This window comes from Phymastichus coffea, unplaced genomic scaffold (assembly GCF_024137745.1).
Source record: "Phymastichus coffea isolate CEN01 unplaced genomic scaffold, Cenicafe_Pcof_1.1 PCOF00052, whole genome shotgun sequence".
Lineage (NCBI taxonomy): Eukaryota > Metazoa > Arthropoda > Insecta > Hymenoptera > Eulophidae > Phymastichus > Phymastichus coffea.
The window spans coordinates 737,566-758,732 of NW_026706863.1; the positions used below are offsets into that span (position 1 = coordinate 737,566).

The 21,167-nt window shown below is 34.1% G+C and overlaps 3 protein-coding genes across 5 annotated transcripts; 2 read left to right on the forward strand and 1 right to left on the reverse strand.

Annotated features, from left to right (window-relative positions):
* The first annotated feature begins 2,348 nt into the window (after positions 1–2,348).
* Positions 2,349–14,183, forward strand: LOC131665460 (sodium-coupled monocarboxylate transporter 1-like). Its single transcript, XM_058937341.1, has 14 exons — positions 2,349–2,738; positions 3,192–3,387; positions 3,497–3,656; positions 3,744–3,809; positions 3,951–4,070; positions 4,497–4,651; positions 5,885–6,025; positions 6,105–6,213; positions 6,284–6,393; positions 7,019–7,202; positions 7,296–7,382; positions 12,957–13,138; positions 13,787–13,967; positions 14,042–14,183. Exons 2-14 carry the CDS (start codon positions 3,197–3,199, stop codon positions 14,111–14,113), a joined length of 1,758 nt encoding a protein of 585 aa, XP_058793324.1. The 5' UTR covers positions 2,349–2,738; positions 3,192–3,196; the 3' UTR covers positions 14,114–14,183.
* Positions 14,184–14,291: 108 nt separating this feature from the next.
* On the forward strand, positions 14,292–17,912 carry LOC131665461 (uncharacterized). 3 transcript variants are annotated; one of them, XM_058937342.1, is made up of 5 exons: positions 14,292–14,705; positions 14,780–14,957; positions 15,055–15,457; positions 15,533–16,083; positions 16,184–17,912. In XM_058937342.1, exons 2-5 carry the CDS (start codon positions 14,802–14,804, stop codon positions 17,111–17,113), a joined length of 2,040 nt encoding a protein of 679 aa, XP_058793325.1. In that variant the 5' UTR covers positions 14,292–14,705; positions 14,780–14,801; the 3' UTR covers positions 17,114–17,912. The 3 variants fall into 3 exon arrangements, with proteins under 3 accessions (XP_058793325.1, XP_058793327.1, XP_058793326.1); XM_058937344.1 differs by having other exon boundaries at positions 14,787–14,957; XM_058937343.1 differs by lacking the exon at positions 14,292–14,705 and having other exon boundaries at positions 14,743–14,957.
* A 204-nt stretch (positions 17,913–18,116) lies between these two features.
* LOC131665462 (CCR4-NOT transcription complex subunit 9) lies at positions 18,117–20,389 on the reverse strand. The gene is made up of 3 exons (XM_058937345.1): positions 19,687–20,389; positions 18,867–19,261; positions 18,117–18,783 (listed from the first exon to the last, which is right to left on the reverse strand). The coding sequence occupies exons 1-3, from the start codon at positions 20,011–20,013 to the stop codon at positions 18,585–18,587; spliced, it is 921 nt and encodes a 306-aa protein (XP_058793328.1). The 5' UTR covers positions 20,014–20,389; the 3' UTR covers positions 18,117–18,584.
* Positions 20,390–21,167: the final 778 nt, after the last annotated feature.

Below are 21,167 nucleotides of genomic sequence, written 5' to 3' on the forward strand. Positions count from 1 at the left end.
AGCACACAGAGTCGCTACAAGTTTACCGCTGTAATAATCCGTACGCAAACACGATGATATCATTGATCATCGCGGGAATCTCCGTCCCTCTGTTGTTTGGCTGATTTGCTTTGTTTGCGACACGTGGGCAAACCAAGCGTCAAGAAATTAAAATCGAATTTCGTTACATCGAAAAGCCCGTATGCAAATTACAAAAGATTAACTTGTTCATACTGTATATCCTTATATATTTTGTTATACGTGGTACGCGTTACTTTCTTTCTTTTGGAAATGCTCTATTTTTTTCGAAGTAATTTATTTTTATTTTCTCGAAAAATCTCACGGGAAATTGTAAATAATATTTCTTTTGCTAATCACGTCAACATTTCGACAGTATTTTTTCAGTCATATATTTTTCTTAAGTTTCGTATAAGATTTAATATATCAAAAAATGCGTATAAAAAATAATAAACAATAAAGAATAAAAGCAAAATTCATGACCAGCCATGTAGCAATAAGAGAAATAGACGAAGTACTCTTCCATGTCAATTGGATCTACATAGATTAAAATAGATGCTGCTCAAAAATAGATACCTCGATGTCATGATGTGTACTTATGAATTTCATTACGAAGGTGAGGGTGCCACTGATTTTGCAAAGACTCGCATACCTTGATAATGATGGATCGCGCATATTCCAGGCAAATATTTTTCTTACTTTGACGTATATTACGGGGATAGATTTTGTAGAGACAGATACGAATATTTTCTCGTCAGTTTACGTAACGTTCAATAGATGGTAAGTATGAAATATGAATCCTTATTTGTATACCATTACTATTTCAGATATAAAGGCATGTAAGCTAATATGATATATCACAAAGTTTCTAAGTTAATTTCAATTAAATTTTTAACTTGCAAAAGTGTGGAGTTTGATTCGTCGAGGTATTGGAAATGATAATTTCAATTGAATTCTTAAACATGATTACTAAAGCAAAAGTCAAAATTATCATTCCTGGCACCAAAATTCAATCTAATGCCTTAAACTATCATTAATACAATTCAAAAAATATGCTATATCGTCACATAGCCGCTATAACCTCATAACTGACGCTCAAAAGAGGGCCACAAAGCCTACTCTTTTAAACTTTCTAATTTTTTACTACAACACTAGTTTTACACGTATCTTTCTCTTTCTCTCTCTATCTATTTATCTATCTTTCTCACTCAATGACGACCCGACTCTCTATCTCTCATTCCGTCATATCGACGCACAGCTACAAGCTATACCTAAAACCCTTTTCACAAAAATGTACGAAAAAACATCTGAAGTGCGCTGTGCAAAGTAATTTAAAATACATTTTCCTGCGTAAATAAATTCTTTAAAAAATTCTCTTTTAACATTTTTTTTAAAGACTTTTACTTCATAGAAAGCTTGCGACGTAAAAGCTTAATTTCGAGCTGTTTATTACTAAAAAAATACAGCTTCGTACGAGTTTTTTTCTTTGTCAACAAACTATTCTAAATGCACATTTATTGTTTGAACGTAGTATATAGTAGCGTCTACAAAATACAAGACTGACATAATTTTGGATAGCTACAGAAAGAAAACCAAACGAAATCATGATTTGAGATGCAAAAGAAAGCTTTTATTACATGAGACTGATTTGATTTTGTAAGAGAGAATGGAAAGTGTAAAAATATTTGTTTGCAGATTTCATTTGGTGAGTTTTTCCTTGTATTTTATTTACGAGAAAAAGGAAAATAGTTGCATCTAGCAAGTTTAGTCGCAGGAAAAATATTCGGAAAAAAAGGTAAGAGTGCGAACATGATGACCCGAGCAATGAAATTATTTAGGCGGTCGGTAAACACGGCATAGACCCTTCCTCTCGTTTCCTTTTATTTTTTATGTACTCTGCAATGTCGCCGCTTTTCTTTCTGACACGTGCGATCGTGTTTGAGTTTCTGAATGTTTGAAAGGTCACTTGAAAAGTCGCAAATGTGATCGGTCCTGTCAATGCGTCACAAGAATATATTTACGACATCCGAGATTAGAAAGCGTGCGAGTTTTCCTATGATTATAAAATTGATTTTGAAGACAAAAAAAAACTTTAGTAGCTTGCTAAAACAAACGTCCCGCAAAGTTTTAAAGGCAATCTTGCGTATATAAATATATTTCGAAGCGTGTATGCATCGCGCATGAATAAATAGAGAAACAGAAATGAAAGAGAGAGAGAGAGAGAGAGAGAGAAGTAATTTTCGACGATTATAGTTATGTGCGATGATCTGTAGAGGAAGAATCCCGCAATTATTCAATCACTGTGGCTAAGCTCCCCCACGTGTAAGTCAATGCGAGACTTGTCGTCGACGTTGAGTCTGTTTAAAACTTGCACGCGCCGTGCTTGCAGCCCTCCTGTCCATTTCGGTGTGTTCTTGTTTCTCGGTTTGATGAAATTCAAAGTGCGCTGGTGTAATGACGTTTTTTTATTTGGAATTCAATATATAAATTTTAATGCGAGTCACAGAGGTCATCAATTATAGTTGTAAAGACTTTGAAACTATAAATAAAATTTAGAGCATAGCTGCATAGGCTATGAAAAAATACACATGTTTGTTTCAACTGATTAAATAAAGTGGCAATACAGTGACCTGTTTAAGTATGAAAGAAAATACCGACGACGTAGTTGAAGTGTTACTGAATAAGGAGATTAATTTCCAGTCGACGTAATTTAATTTATTTACTGTTATTTTCATTGTGAGGTATGTATACTTTAACTTTTCATATAGCCATACTCTATCAGATAATTATTGAAAAATCAACGCTTTAGAATTTTACCGAGCAGAGAATGAAGCTCAAGCTCAATACTGAACAAAGTAAGCCAGTGAACCCATAATTCCTTATTCGGCACAGTAATAAAATTGCATTAGTGCAGCTCTATATTCTGCTGCAATTGATACTTTACCACTTATGATCCGCTGAAAAAGATGTTTATAACACATAATTTGATTATTAAGATATCATACTGTTAAGAGATCGCTAACTCAAACATTTGCATTTGCAAATCGTTGCAAGAAAAAAATACAGTTAAACATATTGAGCCATTTAATAAGGGAACACATAAAGGATATCCTGACAAAAGAGAGTTTGATCTGTCTTATCATAACACATGTGTCCAACGTGTAGCGCATTAACCTCGTCGATCGTTTTCGCAGAAATAATGGAGAACAATGGAAGGAAGCAGTTCGACGTCATCGATGCCATTGTTTTCACAGGGATGCTTGGTGTATCCGCCCTCGTTGGCGTTTATCAGGCTTACAAGTCGCGCAAAAGCGCCAACGCCGTCGAGGAATATCTCGTTGGCGGCCAAAACATGTCGATATTCCCTATAAGCATGTCACTCATCGCAAGGTAATGCATCATTTTTATAAGAGAATAAGACCATTGAGATTTCTTGCATTCGTGTACTGATACTATACTGATACTTACTTCTAACATAAAAACATAACTATTGGCACAGTTACATATCGGGCATAGCGATATTAGGATTTCCGGCCGAAATGTACGTGTACGGAACCCAGTTCTGGTGCATCATAATCGCCGACTGCTTCGTCTCACTAACTATGGCCGTCGTTTATCTCCCGGTCTTTTATGGCCTAAAAATTACGTCTTCCTACGAGGTATGCACTCGTATATTGTCTATGTACGTTTATATTTGTACGATTACATCGTCAATTTATTTGTCTAATTGGACCGCTTCTTTTCAGTATTTAGAGTTAAGGTTCAACCACGTCGTAAGGATGATAGGATCAATCATCTTTCTCATAAAAATGGTGAGTAATTTTAGACAATAGAACAAAAAAATCTGAACAATAGTCTGTCGCTAATTGAAAAGACCCAAAGATTCTCGCGCGTTATAGAATCGAACAATGCCGCGGGACAGGCTATTAAGAGCGATTTTCCACTTGTTGCAGTTACTTTACATACCCCTGGTCATCTACGTCCCGGCGCTAGCGTTTAATCAAGTGACTGGAGTTAACTTACATATGATTGCTTTACTGGTCTGTGCAGTTTGCATCTTCTACACGACTTTGGTAAGTTTATCTATCGAAAGAAGCCAATGGCCCAATTACTAGATCGAATCACAATGGAATCACGATTACTTGAAGTTTGAAAGTTTAAAGCATTTCCTTCTCTATTCAAACGTTGCGGCTATGTCGATATTATCGAAGTTTCTATAATGCACATGTAATTGAAGATTTTATTAATACGAAAGCTGAAGTCTTAATTCATAAACGTTCTTCCGCAATTTTATTAAAAAATTTTGTTACGAATTATAATTTATTACGAGTAACTATCAAAGTTCCAATTGAATAAATGTTATGGTTGCGCGCGTGATTCGATTATAACTTGATTGTTACGATTTTGAGTAATTTTAACATCTCACTGAATGAACCATTATATATTTAAGCATAAAACGTTTTACCTAATATTATTTTTTAACATAAATAAAACAATAGGGCGGCTTAAAAGCGGTGGTATGGACTGACGCGATCCAGACGATCGTAATGTTTGGTGGTGTGATAGTGGTTGCGGTGTTGGGTACCGTGAGGGTCGGCGGTTTGACCGAAGTCTGGCAGCGCAACGTCGACACCGGCAGGATCGAGTTCTTCAAGTAATAATCGCCTGGCGCCAAGTGGCCGCCTTTACCAAATGGCTGCTGCCCTTATTTGGGTCAATCTATTGTTCCATTGTCGAGAGGCTCACTAATTCGCCACGTGGCTTATCATGCTTTCGATTCTTGTTTTCTCTATTTTGACACATTGCTTGCTTGCGCACAATTTATGCAATTTTTTAAATTTAATCGGCAGCTCGGATATTGAAAATTAAATCTTGTCGATGCCGCATCTGTGCAAGATAAGCCTATCTCGAATATTCGATTCGCAAAAGCTGCCAATCATAACGTTTGGAAACGCATCTAATTTAGCTAAATCACAGCATTGGTGAACCAGCTTGCTTCGATACTACAATCAAAACGAAATCACACCCAACGCGCATGTCAAATCCAAGCATTGTGTGTACGTTTCGCCAGTACACGAATGAAGCATTGCACTCGCTCGAGACTTCCACTCGCGAGAAAATTTTAATTGAATCAGCTTATACGGATTTATTCATTCAGTAATACATCGTTCGTGTGCGTGTAATAACACTCGAACATCGTTAGTTTTAATATTTTTCAATCCCGGCTTAAGCCAAATAGTGTGTATGGAAAAATCGAGTTTCGCGATGCTGACTGGATATACGTATAACTGTGACACACGAACGAACGTTTCACTTTTCCAATAACTGTCTCGCACACGTGCACAAAACGAATTATTATGAGCGTTAATTAATGAAATATAATGACGTTTCGTATGCATCTTTTCAACGGTAGAATAAACAATGTTTTTTATTTCTGCAAAGTAGAAGTTTGTTAATGTGATCTATATTGATCTTGATCAATGAAATGATCTGTATTTATTGAATGATTATGCATGGGTAAAGCAACAAACATAATTATTTACTGATTTTTTATATCACATAACAATGTAATAATACACTCGCGGCAACACATTATTATACAGGAAATAATTATACGTGCGCTGTAATAAATTAATCTCACCGCATTTAATTCGGACCAGTCAATGTATCAACATTCACGTTTATATTTTTTTATACATTATTTCAAATATTGAAAAATTAATTCACCAATCGTAACAATAAACTGAATGTTATCCGCAATTTTTTTAACTCTTTCGGAAATCCCTTAACGCAATCTTACCTATTTCACCCGATAAATGCACAATGACAGCCTGAATAATGGTTTTTACAATCAAAAAGCACTCTACAAATAGGATACGCTTTGCAGTATGGATCCAAATCCAACGGTCAGGCACACGTTTTGGACGGTGGTAGTCGGAAATTACCTCAATTGGTTAGCGACGTGCTCCGTGAATCAAGCGATGGTGCAGCGCTGCCTCGCCATGCCAAGTCTCAAGAAATCAAACATGCGAGTGTCTATTTCAATTGCGTATAAATGATTTGCGCCTGATTATCATTGGAAACACCTGATCATTTTATTTTTATAGAACTGTGATGATCATGGCTGTAGGTATCATCGCGATGGTTTCACTTTGTTGTTATACCGGTGTCGTCATTTTTGCTACCTTTCACGATTGTGATCCTGTTACGACGAAAGTTCGTTTCTCAAATTACAAACATGGAGTTCATGAACTCTTTTAATGCAATCACAATAATTGTTATCTAGCAAATAAAAAAACCAGATCAACTTCTACCATATTTTGTCATGGAAATGGCAGCATCGATTCCGGGCTTGCCAGGACTTTTCGTTTCTGGAGTCTTTAGTGCAGCTTTAAGGTCAGATATAGTATTAAGCAGCCGACGCGTTTACTGACAAAATAATTTTCATTCTTTAGATAAGACTAATACTCGCGTAAATGAAAACAATGAGTCGACTGATTTTATTATTTTGAAAAAGAATATCAATTTTTATGCTTGACGAAAAGTAGCATATTCGATTCACGATTATGTATAAAAAACATTAAAAAAAACAAAAATTCCAACACTAATATTACCCAATGTTAGCCAAAGTATGTAAAATAAAGTACTCGGTCACACACTTGCTATCGTAGAAATCTCTAAAAAGCAGCTTTCTACCTCATTAATTTACAAATAGCTCAACTCTCCGAAAATGTCGTTATTAATAAATGAGCAGAGATTGATCGCCACCTCGTTTACGTCTACCGCTGATTCGATGAATTTACTTTTTTCTATCTCTTTGTTACATCGATTCCAATATACCGCGTATACAGCATTATACCCTATGAAATACGAATGGCTTCGGAAGTCTTTCCTTTCCATTGGAAAATTAATGTACCGTACTCGGTTCAATCGACAAATTTTTTTGAAAGCAAACAAGCAAGGGAAAAAGATCGTGCTACGCTAAATTTTTTTTTCTTTCAACACAAGTGTATTTTTACAGCACGATGTCTACGGGATTAAACTCGATGTCCGGGGTGATTTACGAAGACATGATTAAACCGTGTTTGAAGAAACCCATGTCCGATGTCGGAGCAAGCCGCGTTATGAAGATCACAGTGGTGGTAATTGGAGTGATATGCGTTGCTTTAGTCTTTCTCGTAGAGAAACTTAGTGGACTCATCCAGGTGAGTATCAAAAAAAACAAAAAACAAATTATTTCGGTTATTTATTTGCATCAATGAAGAACGAGCGTGATAATTATCGTCTTTCTGCTTTAGGCAGGGAAAAGTCTATCAGGCATAACAGCCGGTCCTCTCCTGGGAATCTTTACTCTTGGGATGTTCTGCCCGTTTGCAAACTCTGCGGTAATGTATTGACGTTTCATTTTCCCCGTATTACTCGGTGCCCGCTTTCTGCTTCAGTTCTTCTTTGTACATTTGCATAAAAGACGTGAAAGTTTCTAGTATACTTTAATTTCTATATTTCTCTTTTTTTTTTTTTTTTTTTTTTTATTAAAGCTTTTAAACTTATACAAGATTATTTCGCTTTGTACGATAATACATATTACATTATTTTAATTTAAATTCTAAGATTACAATTTTTTAAGTAATCGAAAATAATTTTACAAACGTTGATATTCGGCTCGCTTATGAACATTTCGATGCACATGGGAAGTTGGAGTTTAAGTTTGAACAGTTTTTTTTAATAATATAGATCGTTGTTGATCGTACTTGTTGCATTGCCAGACCACATGGTTTATATTTTCGGGTTCAAGGCCGCATTTGCATAGAGGACTATTGACAACTTTAATTTTTGCTAGAGATTCAGCTAGGTGGTAGTGGTTAGATCTCGCTCTATTATTGAGACGATAAGGTCCCTGGGTAGCTTTTTCCCGTAAACCATGGGTGTTTTTTATCTTTAAAATATAGTTTAAAATACAGAACCTCCTTTGGTGTTGCCCAGTTCTCTTATAGTTTCGTTAGTGCGTTCAGTAGCCATTTTATTTACATGAAAATAGAGGTCAGTATATGGGATCCTATCTATTTGAGCGTAGTTATTTTGGTGGCTACTTTGGCTAGATAGTCGACGCTTTCGTTTCCATTAATTCCCTTGTGAGAAGGGATCCATAGAAATTGAAGATTGCGTAAAGGAAAGAGTTTTTTGAAATTTTCATATTTCTGTTTGATTTGAATGATATACGGGTTCGTTTTATTGTCAGTTTTAGTGCTAGCTAAAGCATGGAGAGCACTAAGGGAATCGGAGAAGACAAAAACGTTAGACTTTTTGTCCTCTAGAGCAACATCCATTGCGAGATTTAAAGCTATTGCTTCAGCTGTAAAAATGGAGGCCTCCTTGGCTATACTCTTATTAATTTTTTTATTAAGTGCAGGTGTAAAGCAAGCTGCTCCGACGAATCTGTCGTCTGAGAATTTACTACCGTCGGTATATATCGAGATAGGATTGCCGCTTTCTCTTAGAAAATTTTCTAAATATTCGTTAGGGTTATTGGAGCTTTTTAGTTTTTGTCCGAAATCAAAATTAATTGGAATATTTATACAATTAGAGCTATAATTGTGGCTAAAAAGTAGTGACTTATGTATTACGAGAGATTCAGTCAGGACAGCAACACTATTAATGCATTCGTATAGAATGCGCTTGGACTTGTTATTATTTGGTGCGTGATAGATAATTTTTTCATACATACGATTGTTTTTATTGGATAGTGTTTTTAGTACATACCTATTACCTAAAAGTTTCGCTCGTTCTTGAATCAAGGGGAGTTTGGCTTCTGCTAGTAGTATATTAGTAGGAGTGCTTTTTCTGAAACCCAGAGCAGCTCTAATTGCTCGGTATTGCATTTGCTCAAATGTTTTTACAGACTCTTTTTTTTTCGGTAAGTATATAAAGCTGCCATACTCAATTGATGATCGAACGAAGCTTTTGTACAGTGTAATTAGGGTGCTAGGGTGGGCTCCCCACCAAGTACCGCAAAGAAATTTTATAATGTTCATAAGAGAATAACATTTGGCTAGTAAATTATTCATATGAACAGTAAATTCCATTTTATAATCAAATATTATGCCTAAAAAACGAGCAGATTCGCTAGATACAATTTTGCAGTCGTTGATTTTTATAGAGGTGGAGCCAGGAATAATTTTTTTTTTATTGAAATGGACAAAAACAGTCTTTTTAGGAGAAAGTTCAAGGCCCAGAGCTAAGAGATTACAACGAATAGTTTCATTTGTTTTTTCTAATGATTTTAGACAGCCGGAAGCCGAGGACGATACTGCTACGACTGCTATATCGTCCGCAAATTCTAACACGGTGATTCCGTTTTTCTCTAGACCATTAGCTATTTCTGACGTATAAATAATGTACAATAATGGGCTCAGTACGCCTCCTTGCGGGACTCCTTTATTGACTGTAATCTGTTCATATCCTTCAATGTTAGTATGCAAGAATCTTTCAAAAGTGAGAAATTTCGTAAATTGGATAACTTTTTCGGAGCATTTGAGTTTTGCTAGTTTATCGAGGAGTAATACAGGGAGCACATTGTTATATGCATCAGAAACGTCGAGAAAAGTGGCTAACGCTTCATCTTTGCGTTCTAGGGCCTCATCGACTATATAACTAAACAATGTTAGATTATCGTGGCACGATCTGCCTTTGCGGAATCCAGCTTGGGATGAGGGTAAAAGATTATTATGTTCGATCCACCATTCTATTCTATTTTTAACCATGGCTTCAAATAGTTTGCCAGTACATGATGTGAGGGCAATAGGTCTCACACCGTTTCGATCATGTTTTTCAACCATGTGAATAAAAGAGTGCTTCCAAGCTTCTGGATAGTTACTTACGCGGTACATCGCATTAAAGATATCGAGGAGTTCAAGTTTATATTTAATTGGCAAATTTTTGAGAATTTCATAATCTATTCCATCAATGCCAGGGGAAGCTGAGATTCTACGCGAGTCTAATATTCTATTTAGTTCCATGAAGGAAAAAGGCTCATCAAAGAAGTTATTGTCTTGGCACGAAGGAAAATAGTCCGAATTATTGCTCACATGTGGTGAACTTAATTTTTCGAGACAGACAACACTTTTTTGTCGCGATTTCTCCATGTCGTTTTCAGAACTGTGATTAGTTTTGCACCAAGAGTTTTTTAGTACTTTGCATTTGTTCCAAACATAAGTTTTATTAGTGGAAAAGTTGATAGATTCCGCAAAGGTTTTGAAATACAGTCTTTTTTTATGATTAAACGTTTTTTTCGCTGAAGCACAGTTTTTATGATATTCAATCAAGTCTGAGAGTTTATGAGAAAAATTCCATTTTTTAAAAGAAGCCCTCCGAAGCCGTTTGATTCTGTCGCAGTCGGAGTCCCACCAAGGAGTAGGGTTCTTTAATGGTCTTTTGGCTTTTTTGTTGTTTCTGGGCGTGACTTCTTTAATTTTGTCCGATATGACTTGAATGAAGAAGTCATATTTGTTAGAGGGAGTGAGGTTGCTATAGTCAAAGGATAGAAATTTATTGTTAAAATCGTCAGAGAGATCGTTATTAAATTTGGTCCAATTGGTCCTTACTGATTTAAGCTTGAATGTTTTTTTTCTATATGTTTGTCTTGTGGTATCAATATAGATGGTTATAGGGAAATGATCAGAGCCAAATGTTTCATCAAAGACCGTAACATTGACTTTATCTGCGAGCGGAATCGAGGACAGAACGAGGTCTATATTTGATTTTTTGCCAGATCTTTTGTCAAAATGGGTTGACGAGTTATGGTTGTGAAGATATAAGTTATTCGCGTCAATGCTAAGCTCAAGTCTTTCTCCATTTTTGTCTGTTTTTTCGCAGTTCCAATTGACATTGTGAGCGTTAAAGTCACCTACCAGAAGCGCATGAGGTAGATTAGAATTGACACGATTTATTATTTCGTCCCATTCAATTTGCGAGAGTGTAAGGCCGGGGATTCGGTAGCAAGTGACTATGTCAATATTAGGCGTCGTGTTAAGAATTCTAATACCAGTGATTTCCACCTTATCGTTTTGTGTGGTGTACTGAATGATTTCTCTATAAGATAGATTTTTTTTAATGAGGTAAACAATACCACCTCCGCGAGTGTTCGTGCGATCTTTTCTAAAAGTGTTGAAGCCAGAAAGATAAAGTCGATTTTCAGGTTTGAGCCACGATTCTACGCATATAAATATGTCTATATTTTGAAGTATTTTATGCAGTTCGTTTTTTCGCTGAAGAATACTACGAGAATTCCAAAACAATATCTTAAGTGTGAATTCTTTTAGGCTTGGATTCATATCGAAAGAAGAATTTTTTTTATTCGTTTTGGGAGTTCTCGTCGTCGCTGAGGCCTTCGGTTTCATAAACGCTACTGTTTTCGTCTTGTGAAGCAGTGAGCTTAATATCAATTTGTTGAGAGACGAGTAGATTCCGAATACGAGTGATTCTGCTTTTAGTATATTTGTCTTCTAGCGCTGAATATATTTGAGTGAGCATAATAGCCAGACCGTCCGTGTTAGTGGTATACAAGGTAGCTGTATCACGAATGTTTGCATTGCCGTACGTGCTTTCTAGGAATTCTATAAGCTGGTCATATTCGATAGGAAATTTACTTGGATCGTTTTCAATCATGTTTCGCGCTGGCTCGAGGTGAGTTTTAAAGTCAATTTTACTAGTTACCTTGGCCTTTTTCTTTTTGGCTGCTTGGGCGCGCCTGCCTTTTTAAGCACATTCTGTGTAGAGAGAGAAGTACTTGTATCGCTGGGCGAGGTATTCGAAAGCGGACGCTTTGACTTGATGTTGCTGTCGGCTAAGATGGCCTTGTTAGTTTCATTGGATTTTTGATTCACGATATTGCCTTCAGGAATAGTTTCACTGCACTTGATCTCCATAGCTGATTCATCTTGAGTGTTGAAAGGGAGCTCAGAGCGGTTTGGGCAGTTTTTTGCCAGGTGACCTTCTTTCTTACACTGGAAGCACATCATTTTTTCAGTAGATAAGTAAATCCAGTAGTTTACGCCCTCATGGACAATCTTTAAATTCGTTGGAATTTTTGAGATGTCTTCTTGCTTGACGTATAATTGTTTGCGAAAGCTCAGTAAGTGACCCAATTCAGGCACATGTATACCAGCTTTGACAGTTGTGATTTGCGAGGCGGGAGTGATGCCTATTTTCTCGAATTCTTGAGTGATGAGAGCATTAGGGATGCAGGGTTGGACGTTAGAGATGAGGACTCGTTTCGCTTTCGAAGTTAGTGGTCTAATTTGTAGAGAAAGATCTTCGATTTTGACTTCAGTTTTCTTTTCAACCAATGTGTCGACTATTTCCGGTTTGCTCAGGTAGAAGCACACGCGATTTTGGCTGATTCTTGAGATGTACAAAATATCTTTAGGTGGAACAACTTTTGAAAGAGCTATAGCATACTGTTCAATGGTTTTTCCTTCGATGGAGTCAACGACGATAGCTTGCTCTCGGGACAACACTCTTTCTTGCTGAACAATACTCGAGAATGTTGGTGACTGTGAGGCGTTTGGAATGGCGCAGAGCGCCATGATTTGGCTGGTTGGGGCTCTTGACGGAGTCACCAACGGGTATCACCCTTTCTTATCACTAGTTTTATGTACAGCGACAGTTGTGATCAAATCGACACACTTCAGCTCCAAGGGAGAGCATTGGCCAATAGGCCACTACACACGCGTAATCAGAAGTCGGGAGAGTGATTGTAAACACGTCTACACCGTATAACGTTCTGCGCCGGAATGTATATTTCTCTTTTATTCTGCCTATCTCCAAAAGTGCAGAGCAAAGTAGCTCGTTAAAAGACGAATTATCACTGAAAATATTTTGTTACTTCTACATAAATGTCAATTCCCCACGAATTCATGCAGTAGTTAAAAGAAACAACCAATGCGCTTTATATATCACAGGGTGCAATAACTGGAGCATTGGTGAGCTTGAATCTCGTCGCCTGGATATCTTTAGGCACGCAAGCGTCAGTGGCCAGTGGCAAGATTCATTATCCGGTTAAAGCAGTCTCGGTAGAGGGTTGCCCTGAAGCTCTGCGCACCAACCTCGCCAATCTTACCCTCATTATGGAAAATGCTGTTCAGTAAGTACTCTGGTTTATCGAAAAAAAAAAAAGTTCTGTGCTTCGTCATTCAGTTTCATTTATCTTCTAATGCATTAGACCTGTAAATGGCGAATTTTACGTGTGTATGAAAAAGTTTCTTAAAATCTCGTAGAATGATTTCTCATCTTTCGTACAAATACGGTGCCGCGTTATATAGAACTTGTGGCTGATCGACAATACAGACGGATGTACGGACTACTAAACTTTATATCGAATTGGAGTACTCTCCAGAGAGTAACGCTAGAAACCGTAGAAGCTCGAAACTTACCACGAACAGACTGTGCAGTCGCTTGGGGGCCAAATAATATAAGGTGAATTGCGAATTTGTTTGCTTGGCCGAGTAACACCCCAGCTTTTTCGACTCTTATGCTTTTTACTTCTCGAGTGAGAAAATGCCGTCTTTTCGTTTTGTTATGCTATTTCGAGATAAGATTTTTTATAGCATACTTTGTGATATTATATTGGAGGCTTTTTACTCATTGTTTGTCAAAGTTTGCTATTCTTTTCTAGAAAAAGATAAATTTGGCAATAGCATTTGTTAAAATTGTTTTATTGATTCTCTAATATTATTCCTAATGAAACTAAAAGCTGAATGCTAAAAAGTATAAACTACTTCTACATTTACAGGGAAGAGCCGTTCTTTTTATACAGAATGTCTTATTTGTGGTACACGTGGGTCGGATTTTTAACTGCAATCGTGATTGGCCTCTTTGTGTCATGGATTACGGGACCAAATAAGTTCAAGTCTGGTGATGAAAAACTTTATACACCGATTATACGAGGTTTACTACCAAAGGAAGTATCTAAGGTGCCTATACTTACTAAAATTATCTTCACGTTCTTTGACATATTAAAGTCTCACTTAAAAAAATCACTTTACAGAGCAGTAATAGTCTCAAAAAAATTGAAAACCAATGTCCACCTCCATTGAATCAATACACATCGAAATGTTAGGAAAGTTTTTTAATAAAATTAATTATTTTAAATATCCTTAGTGAAGTCTTAAATTTATTGTTGCAAACCTAATTATTTTGAATAACATATGGATTTCACAAACTATTTCGCAATTTTCAAATGTTAGTGAATATCGTTATTATCAAATATTTCTTATCTTAATTTAATTATTAGTTATCTTTCGTAAATAGCATAGAAATTCAAAATAAAAAGCATAAATCGTTGCCAATTCAAATCGAAGAATATTATATGATAAGTCACAATGTGAGATGCAAGTATAACACTGTCAAGTATAGTTTGTGGCTCACTCTGCAGTATTTTTGTCCAATGTCAATTTTAACCTACATATATATACATATATATGTGGTATGTACACCAGTGGATGTGTGTTTGTGTGTGCGTGTGCGGGTTAGTCTGTTTCGCTATTTTGCTTAAGTTGAGGAAAAGTTCTTGATATCAAAAATAAAATGTTCTGTACAGTGAATATTTTGATTATAAATATTTATAACTAAAAAAATACTTGATAGCAAAAGAAATATGTAGGTCAATAGAAGAATAACTGATTTTACTTTAAAAAAAAATGTTTTTAAAAGTAGGTCTATCAGATTTTTCGCAAATAATCTTTTCTTGTTAATTTTTCCTTAGTAAATGATTATTTATTATAAGCTATTAGGAATCGTAGGAAAATATGTCAAAAGCTAATACAAAGCAATTTCTGCAAAATGATAGTAAAGAAAGTTTAGACATGAAACATATACATTGGAACTATCCAGAGCAATCAGTAATTACTCCTAAATCACCAGATAGGATTTGTTCCTTCCCGATTGATGACCTCAAAATAATAGTAAGAGCGTAAAATAAACCAAATTTAATGATTTAAACATGAAAATAAGTATAAATAGTTTGCAATGTAAATGCATGAAATATTTTAAATATTCTAGCGAACTCAACAAAATGAAAATGGAACTTTAACTCACAGCGTTGAAGTCCAAACAGACAAATCAACGCTTTCTTTATCAAAACATAATAAAAGATCTGATGATAACAGTGCTACAAAGTTAAATGTTCGTTCAAATATTAGAAATGAACTTACTGATAGAAAAAATACTCAACATGATTCTGATCCAAAAAATTATCAAGTTAATGAATTTGAATGTATTCAACTGAAAAAAACAGGATTTAATTATGAGCATGACAAATTAGAAGTTAAATCAATAGCCTATATGAATACTCCAGAAATATTTGACGAATCTGATATGGATCAACCAATGGATTTTACTCTTTGTTACAATGAAACTGATGTAGAAGAAGCTAGAAAAACCAGTCCTTATTTATCTAAAACTGGTAAATATATTTTTATTTTAGGAAACTTTATTTAGTCTTATTTATAGACTGTTAATATTTTAACTTTGTATATAGATCGTACAGTTCATGCAGATAAAGTAGAAACAGGGAAATCAAAAGTTCTCTTTAGTAAAGAAACTACAAAATATAGGAAAGAAATGTTTTCTAATCCCAGTAAAAGCTTTAAAGAGATATTTAATTTTTTTAAAGATCGTGATAAAAAAAAATCAAATGAAAGTGCAAAAACTTCAGATAATGAAGCATCAAAAAAGATACCAAAACCATCAATCGTTCAAGAACAGAGAGTTGAAAAATCTCAACAAGTAGTAGATCAATGTGAGAAAGAAGTAAAGTCTAGAGCTGAAACATCTTGTTCACAAGAAACGCCTGTGATGTTTTCTCGATGTAGTTCATTGAGTTCACTGAGTGATATAGAACATATTTCTGTTAACGATGATCGTAGCTTAATATTGAGTGATTTTAGTAGGAAAACTAGTGGTGTGGTATCACCCAATGAGCTACCAGATTCTCCAGCACAATCTATTGCATCCAATACAAAACCACATCAAAAAACTCATATTGGTTGTTTTGGAAAAAAGAAAACTCAAACATCACCACTATCAAAAGTAAATTTTACAATTTTTCTGTAGTAAAAGATATTTTATACATAATTCTACCAAATCTAAAAATTTATTTTAAATCAAAAACCATTTATCTATGTCCCAGGTTGCCTCAGAACACTTAGCTAATAATTCTAATCTCTTACAAGAAATCAACTTTAAAAAACCTGCTCTAAGTAGATATAGTGTCTTTGAAGATCATCTTACACCATTCAAAGATGAATCGACACCAACAAAACTTCATTCAATGGCAGCTAGCAGTTTAAGTTCATTAACAATTGATGATGATGATGATGATGAAGATTTCATGCATAAAATTATTTTAAATAAAGAGAAAGATGTTAATCATGAAAAATTTGATATGACTGTTAAGAGGCAGGTACCCAGTGAAGAGTCAAATAATTTAACGGATTCTTCCCTAAAATCTGAAACAACTAATACACCTTATCCAGAACATAAACAAAATGTCAGTGAAGATGAAGAGGATGACGAACTAACTGATCTTACTCCTTATGAGGAGCAATTACTAGATCAATGTATTCGTTGTGGAATAGCTAAATGGACCAAGCAAAATTTGAATGAAATAAACCCTTTTAGATGGGATGTGGGATTTTCTTGTAGAGCAACAAAAGCAATCATGACTTCTAAAATAAGAAATAATTTATATGTGGATTTTGAGAACAATTTTGATAACAATGAGAATATTTTCATTAATCAAGAATTTTTGTGTGATAAATTAGCATTTAATAGATATGAAGACAATACTGAAGATGATAATTATCAAATACACATAAATAAAAATTTTAATAAAAATAAAACTCCTAATCCAATAGAAAACAAGTTGATCAAATACCCTTACTATGAAGCTTATCAGGAATACCTTTTAGATCAGTGCATCAGAAAAGGAAGAGCCAAAATTACTAAAAAAAATATCAATGATATAAGACCATTCAGCTGGGACATCAATCAAATTTGTTTAACAACAAGAGCTATGGGATTTTCTAATTGCTCTGAAAATCTTTGCTATGGTTATTGAAATGTATTAAAGTATGCTTTAATACGCTGTTATATTATGCCTGGCCTTATAAATGTGACCTGCCTTAAAGAATTTGTGATATCAGGTAGTGCAAGGTGTTACTAAAAAAACTAGCTTTTTTATTAATTTTTATTCTATACTTGTGTAACTTCTTTTAAAAATAATGTGATACTTAAAAATCAAAAAGACTAATTGTTGTTCGTATATATCAAAAAAATTATTTTTTAAGCAATAAAAATTATTGCAATTATGTTGAAAAAAATTGTTTGTATAAGAAAAATTCGTTTTTATTGAATAAACAAGTAAATTACATAATTATATTACATATTAATTCATACATCATTTTTACATTGGTATTAATTGACAATGTTTATAATTCTCATCTCAAAGTCACAACTTTTCTCTTATTAAAATACATAAATTTACTTTTATTTTACCTATCTCTCATTAATAGGTGTACAATTACCATTCACACTTGTTTAAGCTATGCAAACAACCATAGAATTAAGATTATTTACAAATTAAAACTGGGATGTGTAAAGTACATGATCTTTTTTTCACTCCCATAATCATGCTTTGCTCATATGAAAGTCACTATTTTTTAGCATTTTTATTTTATATAAATGAATTTATGACAAGAATTTAAATATTTTCACATTAAAAGTAAGATTAATTTCAGACCTTATTATAAATCTTATGTAATTTCTATTTTTATTATACTAACAAATTTATGAAAAATACAATCGACTAGTTTTAATAAAAGAAGTCGACACATTATAATCAATATCACACTGTAAAAATCTCACATTAGCATACTCCATAACTTAAGATATGTACAGATTACTTCAATTTTATTGAAAATTTTTTTAGGGTTGCCACAATTTATGTTCACAAAAATTTTTGATGTTTTAAAGAAGAATACTTGTAACAACTTAACTGTTAATTGTAAATATTTATGTATGAAAAAATATTGACACTTTTGTTGTGGTTAATAGAATATATTTTGCTAGTTTTATAAATAAAAAAAACAGCGTTCCAGATCTATTTAATAATAATGATACACTGAAAAGTAATTAAATTTTTTTACATTTAAATTTTCATTAGAGTCCCTAACATTATGATATATAATTTTTTTCAGGGATCTGATAAATTTACTTGAATATGTATTTCAGTGAAGATTGAACATTATTTAATTTTCATTTTTCAAAATTTAAGGAAACTATTTGCTTAAGTATAAATTCAACTTCATAAATTGATCATTGGGCTTTATGTGTATAAACTTATTCATATAAAGCATTAAAGACTTCATAAAAATTCTATTTGTGTCGCTCATGTTACCAAAAATAATACCTTCGTGCATTTTTATACAATTATAAGATTTTCCTGATTTTGACAAACTTAAGAGACTTTCAAGCATGTAGCAACCCGATATCTTAAAGTAAACAATATTGAGCTGCCTAAAATTCTCTTATTAAGAAGTCAAAGGAGACATGCCAATGGCCCTTGGATCTTGTCCTAATTGAGCTTGAGAATTTGGCTGAGGTCCAGACTCCAAATTTTTTATCAACTGACCCAACCAATGTTCAGTTGAGACATCCTCTTGTAAACAAGTTGCAAAGGTGTTATCTTTTAACTGATCTGGCAAACATTGTCTTAATGCTAATAGAGCTCTGAAAAATAAATTATATTTTACAAATTGTATAATAATAGAAATATAATTAATAAATCTTGCAATTTATAAATATTAAAATACCTTGGATTATCAGACAATCGCAGATAACACCTTACAACATGCTTCAAAAGACGTGCAGAAGGGTCCTTAGCCAAAGATAGCACCATTTTTCCAAGAATCATTGCGACATGACTAAATCTGTCATAAGTCTGACATATGTAAGACAAGCCACTGTCATCCAATAGAATCTTTTGCAGTATAAAGGTTGCCACAGTTTTACTAAGTTCAGAGCCACTTTCCATGATTCTCAAGCACAGAGGAATAATTTCTGTAGTTAATAAGAATGTCACTACTTCTTGTTCATCTGTTTTCACTAATGCTCCGATTACTCCCAAACTAGTCAGTCGGAGATACTCGAATGGTCTAGTTTTATTAACTGTGTGTAGAAAGGGATACAAGAATAGTGGAATATGTGCCTAAAAATTAATTATTCCTAATTATTAATAGTTCTTAAGTGAATATATATATTAAAAAAAATGTTTTCAACTTGAAATTATACAGAATTTAATGTCTGATATAAATTTGATGTATTTTTTAAAAATGAAATTTAAGTATTAAGGTTATCCAATTCACATTTAAACAATATACTGTATAAAATCAATGAGTCAATAAAATAATTGTAAAAAGTGAAGAAAAAGTATAACTTTTCAAGTCTTATCTAACTAATTTATAAATTTGTATATATTGAAGTATAATATATAAAAGTTAGTGTAAAGTACTCGTACATTTAAACCATAGTGATTAAAGTAGGAAATAAATTTTAAAAAAACTACATATTAATTTGTAGTCCAAGATGAAGACATAATATAAAAGCAATAAAACAAAAACAAATCATACATACTTGAAGAAAAGAAGACCGGGTTTCGGGATGGCTAGCAAAACACTGGAGCAAAGCAAGAGCATTGCAGACGCGGTTGCTCTGATGTGCAGTAAGAGTGGCAGGATTGATAGCCGGATAAATGTTGATAATTTCTTGAAGAAGGGATGCAACGGTACCAAATGAATTCCATAACATTGGTGCTAGATCCGGCACAACTTCGCGCTTCTTGCTTAGCTCAAGAAGGGCGTTCTGCCGCGTCTCTGGGTTCGACAACTCGATTATCCAGCTATAGACTTTCTCGCGGTCAATTGTTGCTTGCACCGCTGCTGGACTTTGCTGTGTACTCATTGTTTTTATTTTTTGTACTCAATTATTTGGCACTGATATTTATTTTTTCGCTTTATCTATCACTTTAATTAGAACGACTTTTGGACGAAGATAAGAAGTGTCTTATTGCAGCGACGTCCCACTTCGATCATAACCTTAAAATTGAACGAGAGTTAAGTATTTCACTAACTTATTAGATAGAATCACAGTGAAAGATGAGGACAGAAAGGTGGATCGACTGGCTCTGTGTTCAGCTCTGCTGAGAGAGCGTGCCACTAGATTCAGGGCCTTTCCACACTACTGAGAGAATATTCCTGTGATCACTGTGATCTACTTGTTTCGTGTAATCTTGTACCTTATTGAAACTTCCCTACCGTTCATTATCTACATTTGTGTACATACACTATGGTTTAAGAAGTTAAATAGAAAGCCTAGGGAGTAATTATATTTCCTGAGAAAACCGAAGGTTCAAACTCGTGAATTAGGAAGAAAATCAAGGTTGGAAAGGTAGAAGTGTTTCATCTCAATGTTACCGGCTGAATTTGTCAGTGAGACTCGACGGCCGGTAACACCTGCCTCGATTATATATATGTACGTGCGCGCGCATACACACACACACACACACGCAAATACACACTATATATCCCCTTCCTCCATACCATAACCTAGTTAGGACTCCAAAAAGCTCTCCGAAATCAGATAAAAGCAACAAATAAAATTACTTAATTCTCCACGTCTGTTATAATAATCGTCTTTTTAGTGAATTGATATGACGTTATTGATATATTAAAACTAAAGACAAAGTTTTCAACGTAACAGTAAAATCAATCCTGTATAATTGTGCACTACTATTATTTGATCTGTTCTAGCAGTTACATAAAAAACGCAGTAAGTAGTAATTAAAATACTTCTAGAAGATGTAAATAACAATGACTTTATTTTTCATGAGTGTAACATCTTTTGTGATAAGTCATGTTCTGGATTATCTTTTATTAAATGATTATTTAGCAGTTTGTTCTTAATATAAATTATACCACCACTTTTTGAATCTTATTGAATTTGTTCACTGACTATACAGTTGGGTATTTTATTTAGAGTTCAATAACATGATGCTTCTTAATATTGGAAACTTTTTGAGACTGTTGAATTAAACATTGATAAACAATTTATTTCAC

Excerpts from the sequence above, each read along its gene's own strand:
- LOC131665462 (XM_058937345.1), bottom strand. The coding sequence starts at position 20,013 with ATGAGTACACAGCAAAGTCCAGCAGCGGTGCAAGCAACAATTGACCGC. Across the intron at positions 19,262-19,686 it reads CCCGGTCTTCTTTTCTTCAA|GCACATATTCCACTATTCTT; the intron begins GTATGTATGATT and ends ATTAATTTTTAG. Across the intron at positions 18,784-18,866 it reads CGATTGTCTGATAATCCAAG|AGCTCTATTAGCATTAAGAC; the intron begins GTATTTTAATAT and ends TTTATTTTTCAG.
- LOC131665460 (XM_058937341.1), top strand. The coding sequence starts at position 3,197 with ATGGAGAACAATGGAAGGAAGCAGTTCGACGTCATCGATGCCATTGTT. Across the intron at positions 7,383-12,956 it reads GCCCGTTTGCAAACTCTGCG|GGTGCAATAACTGGAGCATT; the intron begins GTAATGTATTGA and ends TATATATCACAG. Across the intron at positions 13,968-14,041 it reads TACCAAAGGAAGTATCTAAG|AGCAGTAATAGTCTCAAAAA; the intron begins GTGCCTATACTT and ends ATCACTTTACAG.
- LOC131665461 (XM_058937342.1), top strand. The coding sequence starts at position 14,802 with ATGTCAAAAGCTAATACAAAGCAATTTCTGCAAAATGATAGTAAAGAA. Across the intron at positions 14,958-15,054 it reads TTGATGACCTCAAAATAATA|CGAACTCAACAAAATGAAAA; the intron begins GTAAGAGCGTAA and ends TAAATATTCTAG. Across the intron at positions 15,458-15,532 it reads TCCTTATTTATCTAAAACTG|ATCGTACAGTTCATGCAGAT; the intron begins GTAAATATATTT and ends CTTTGTATATAG.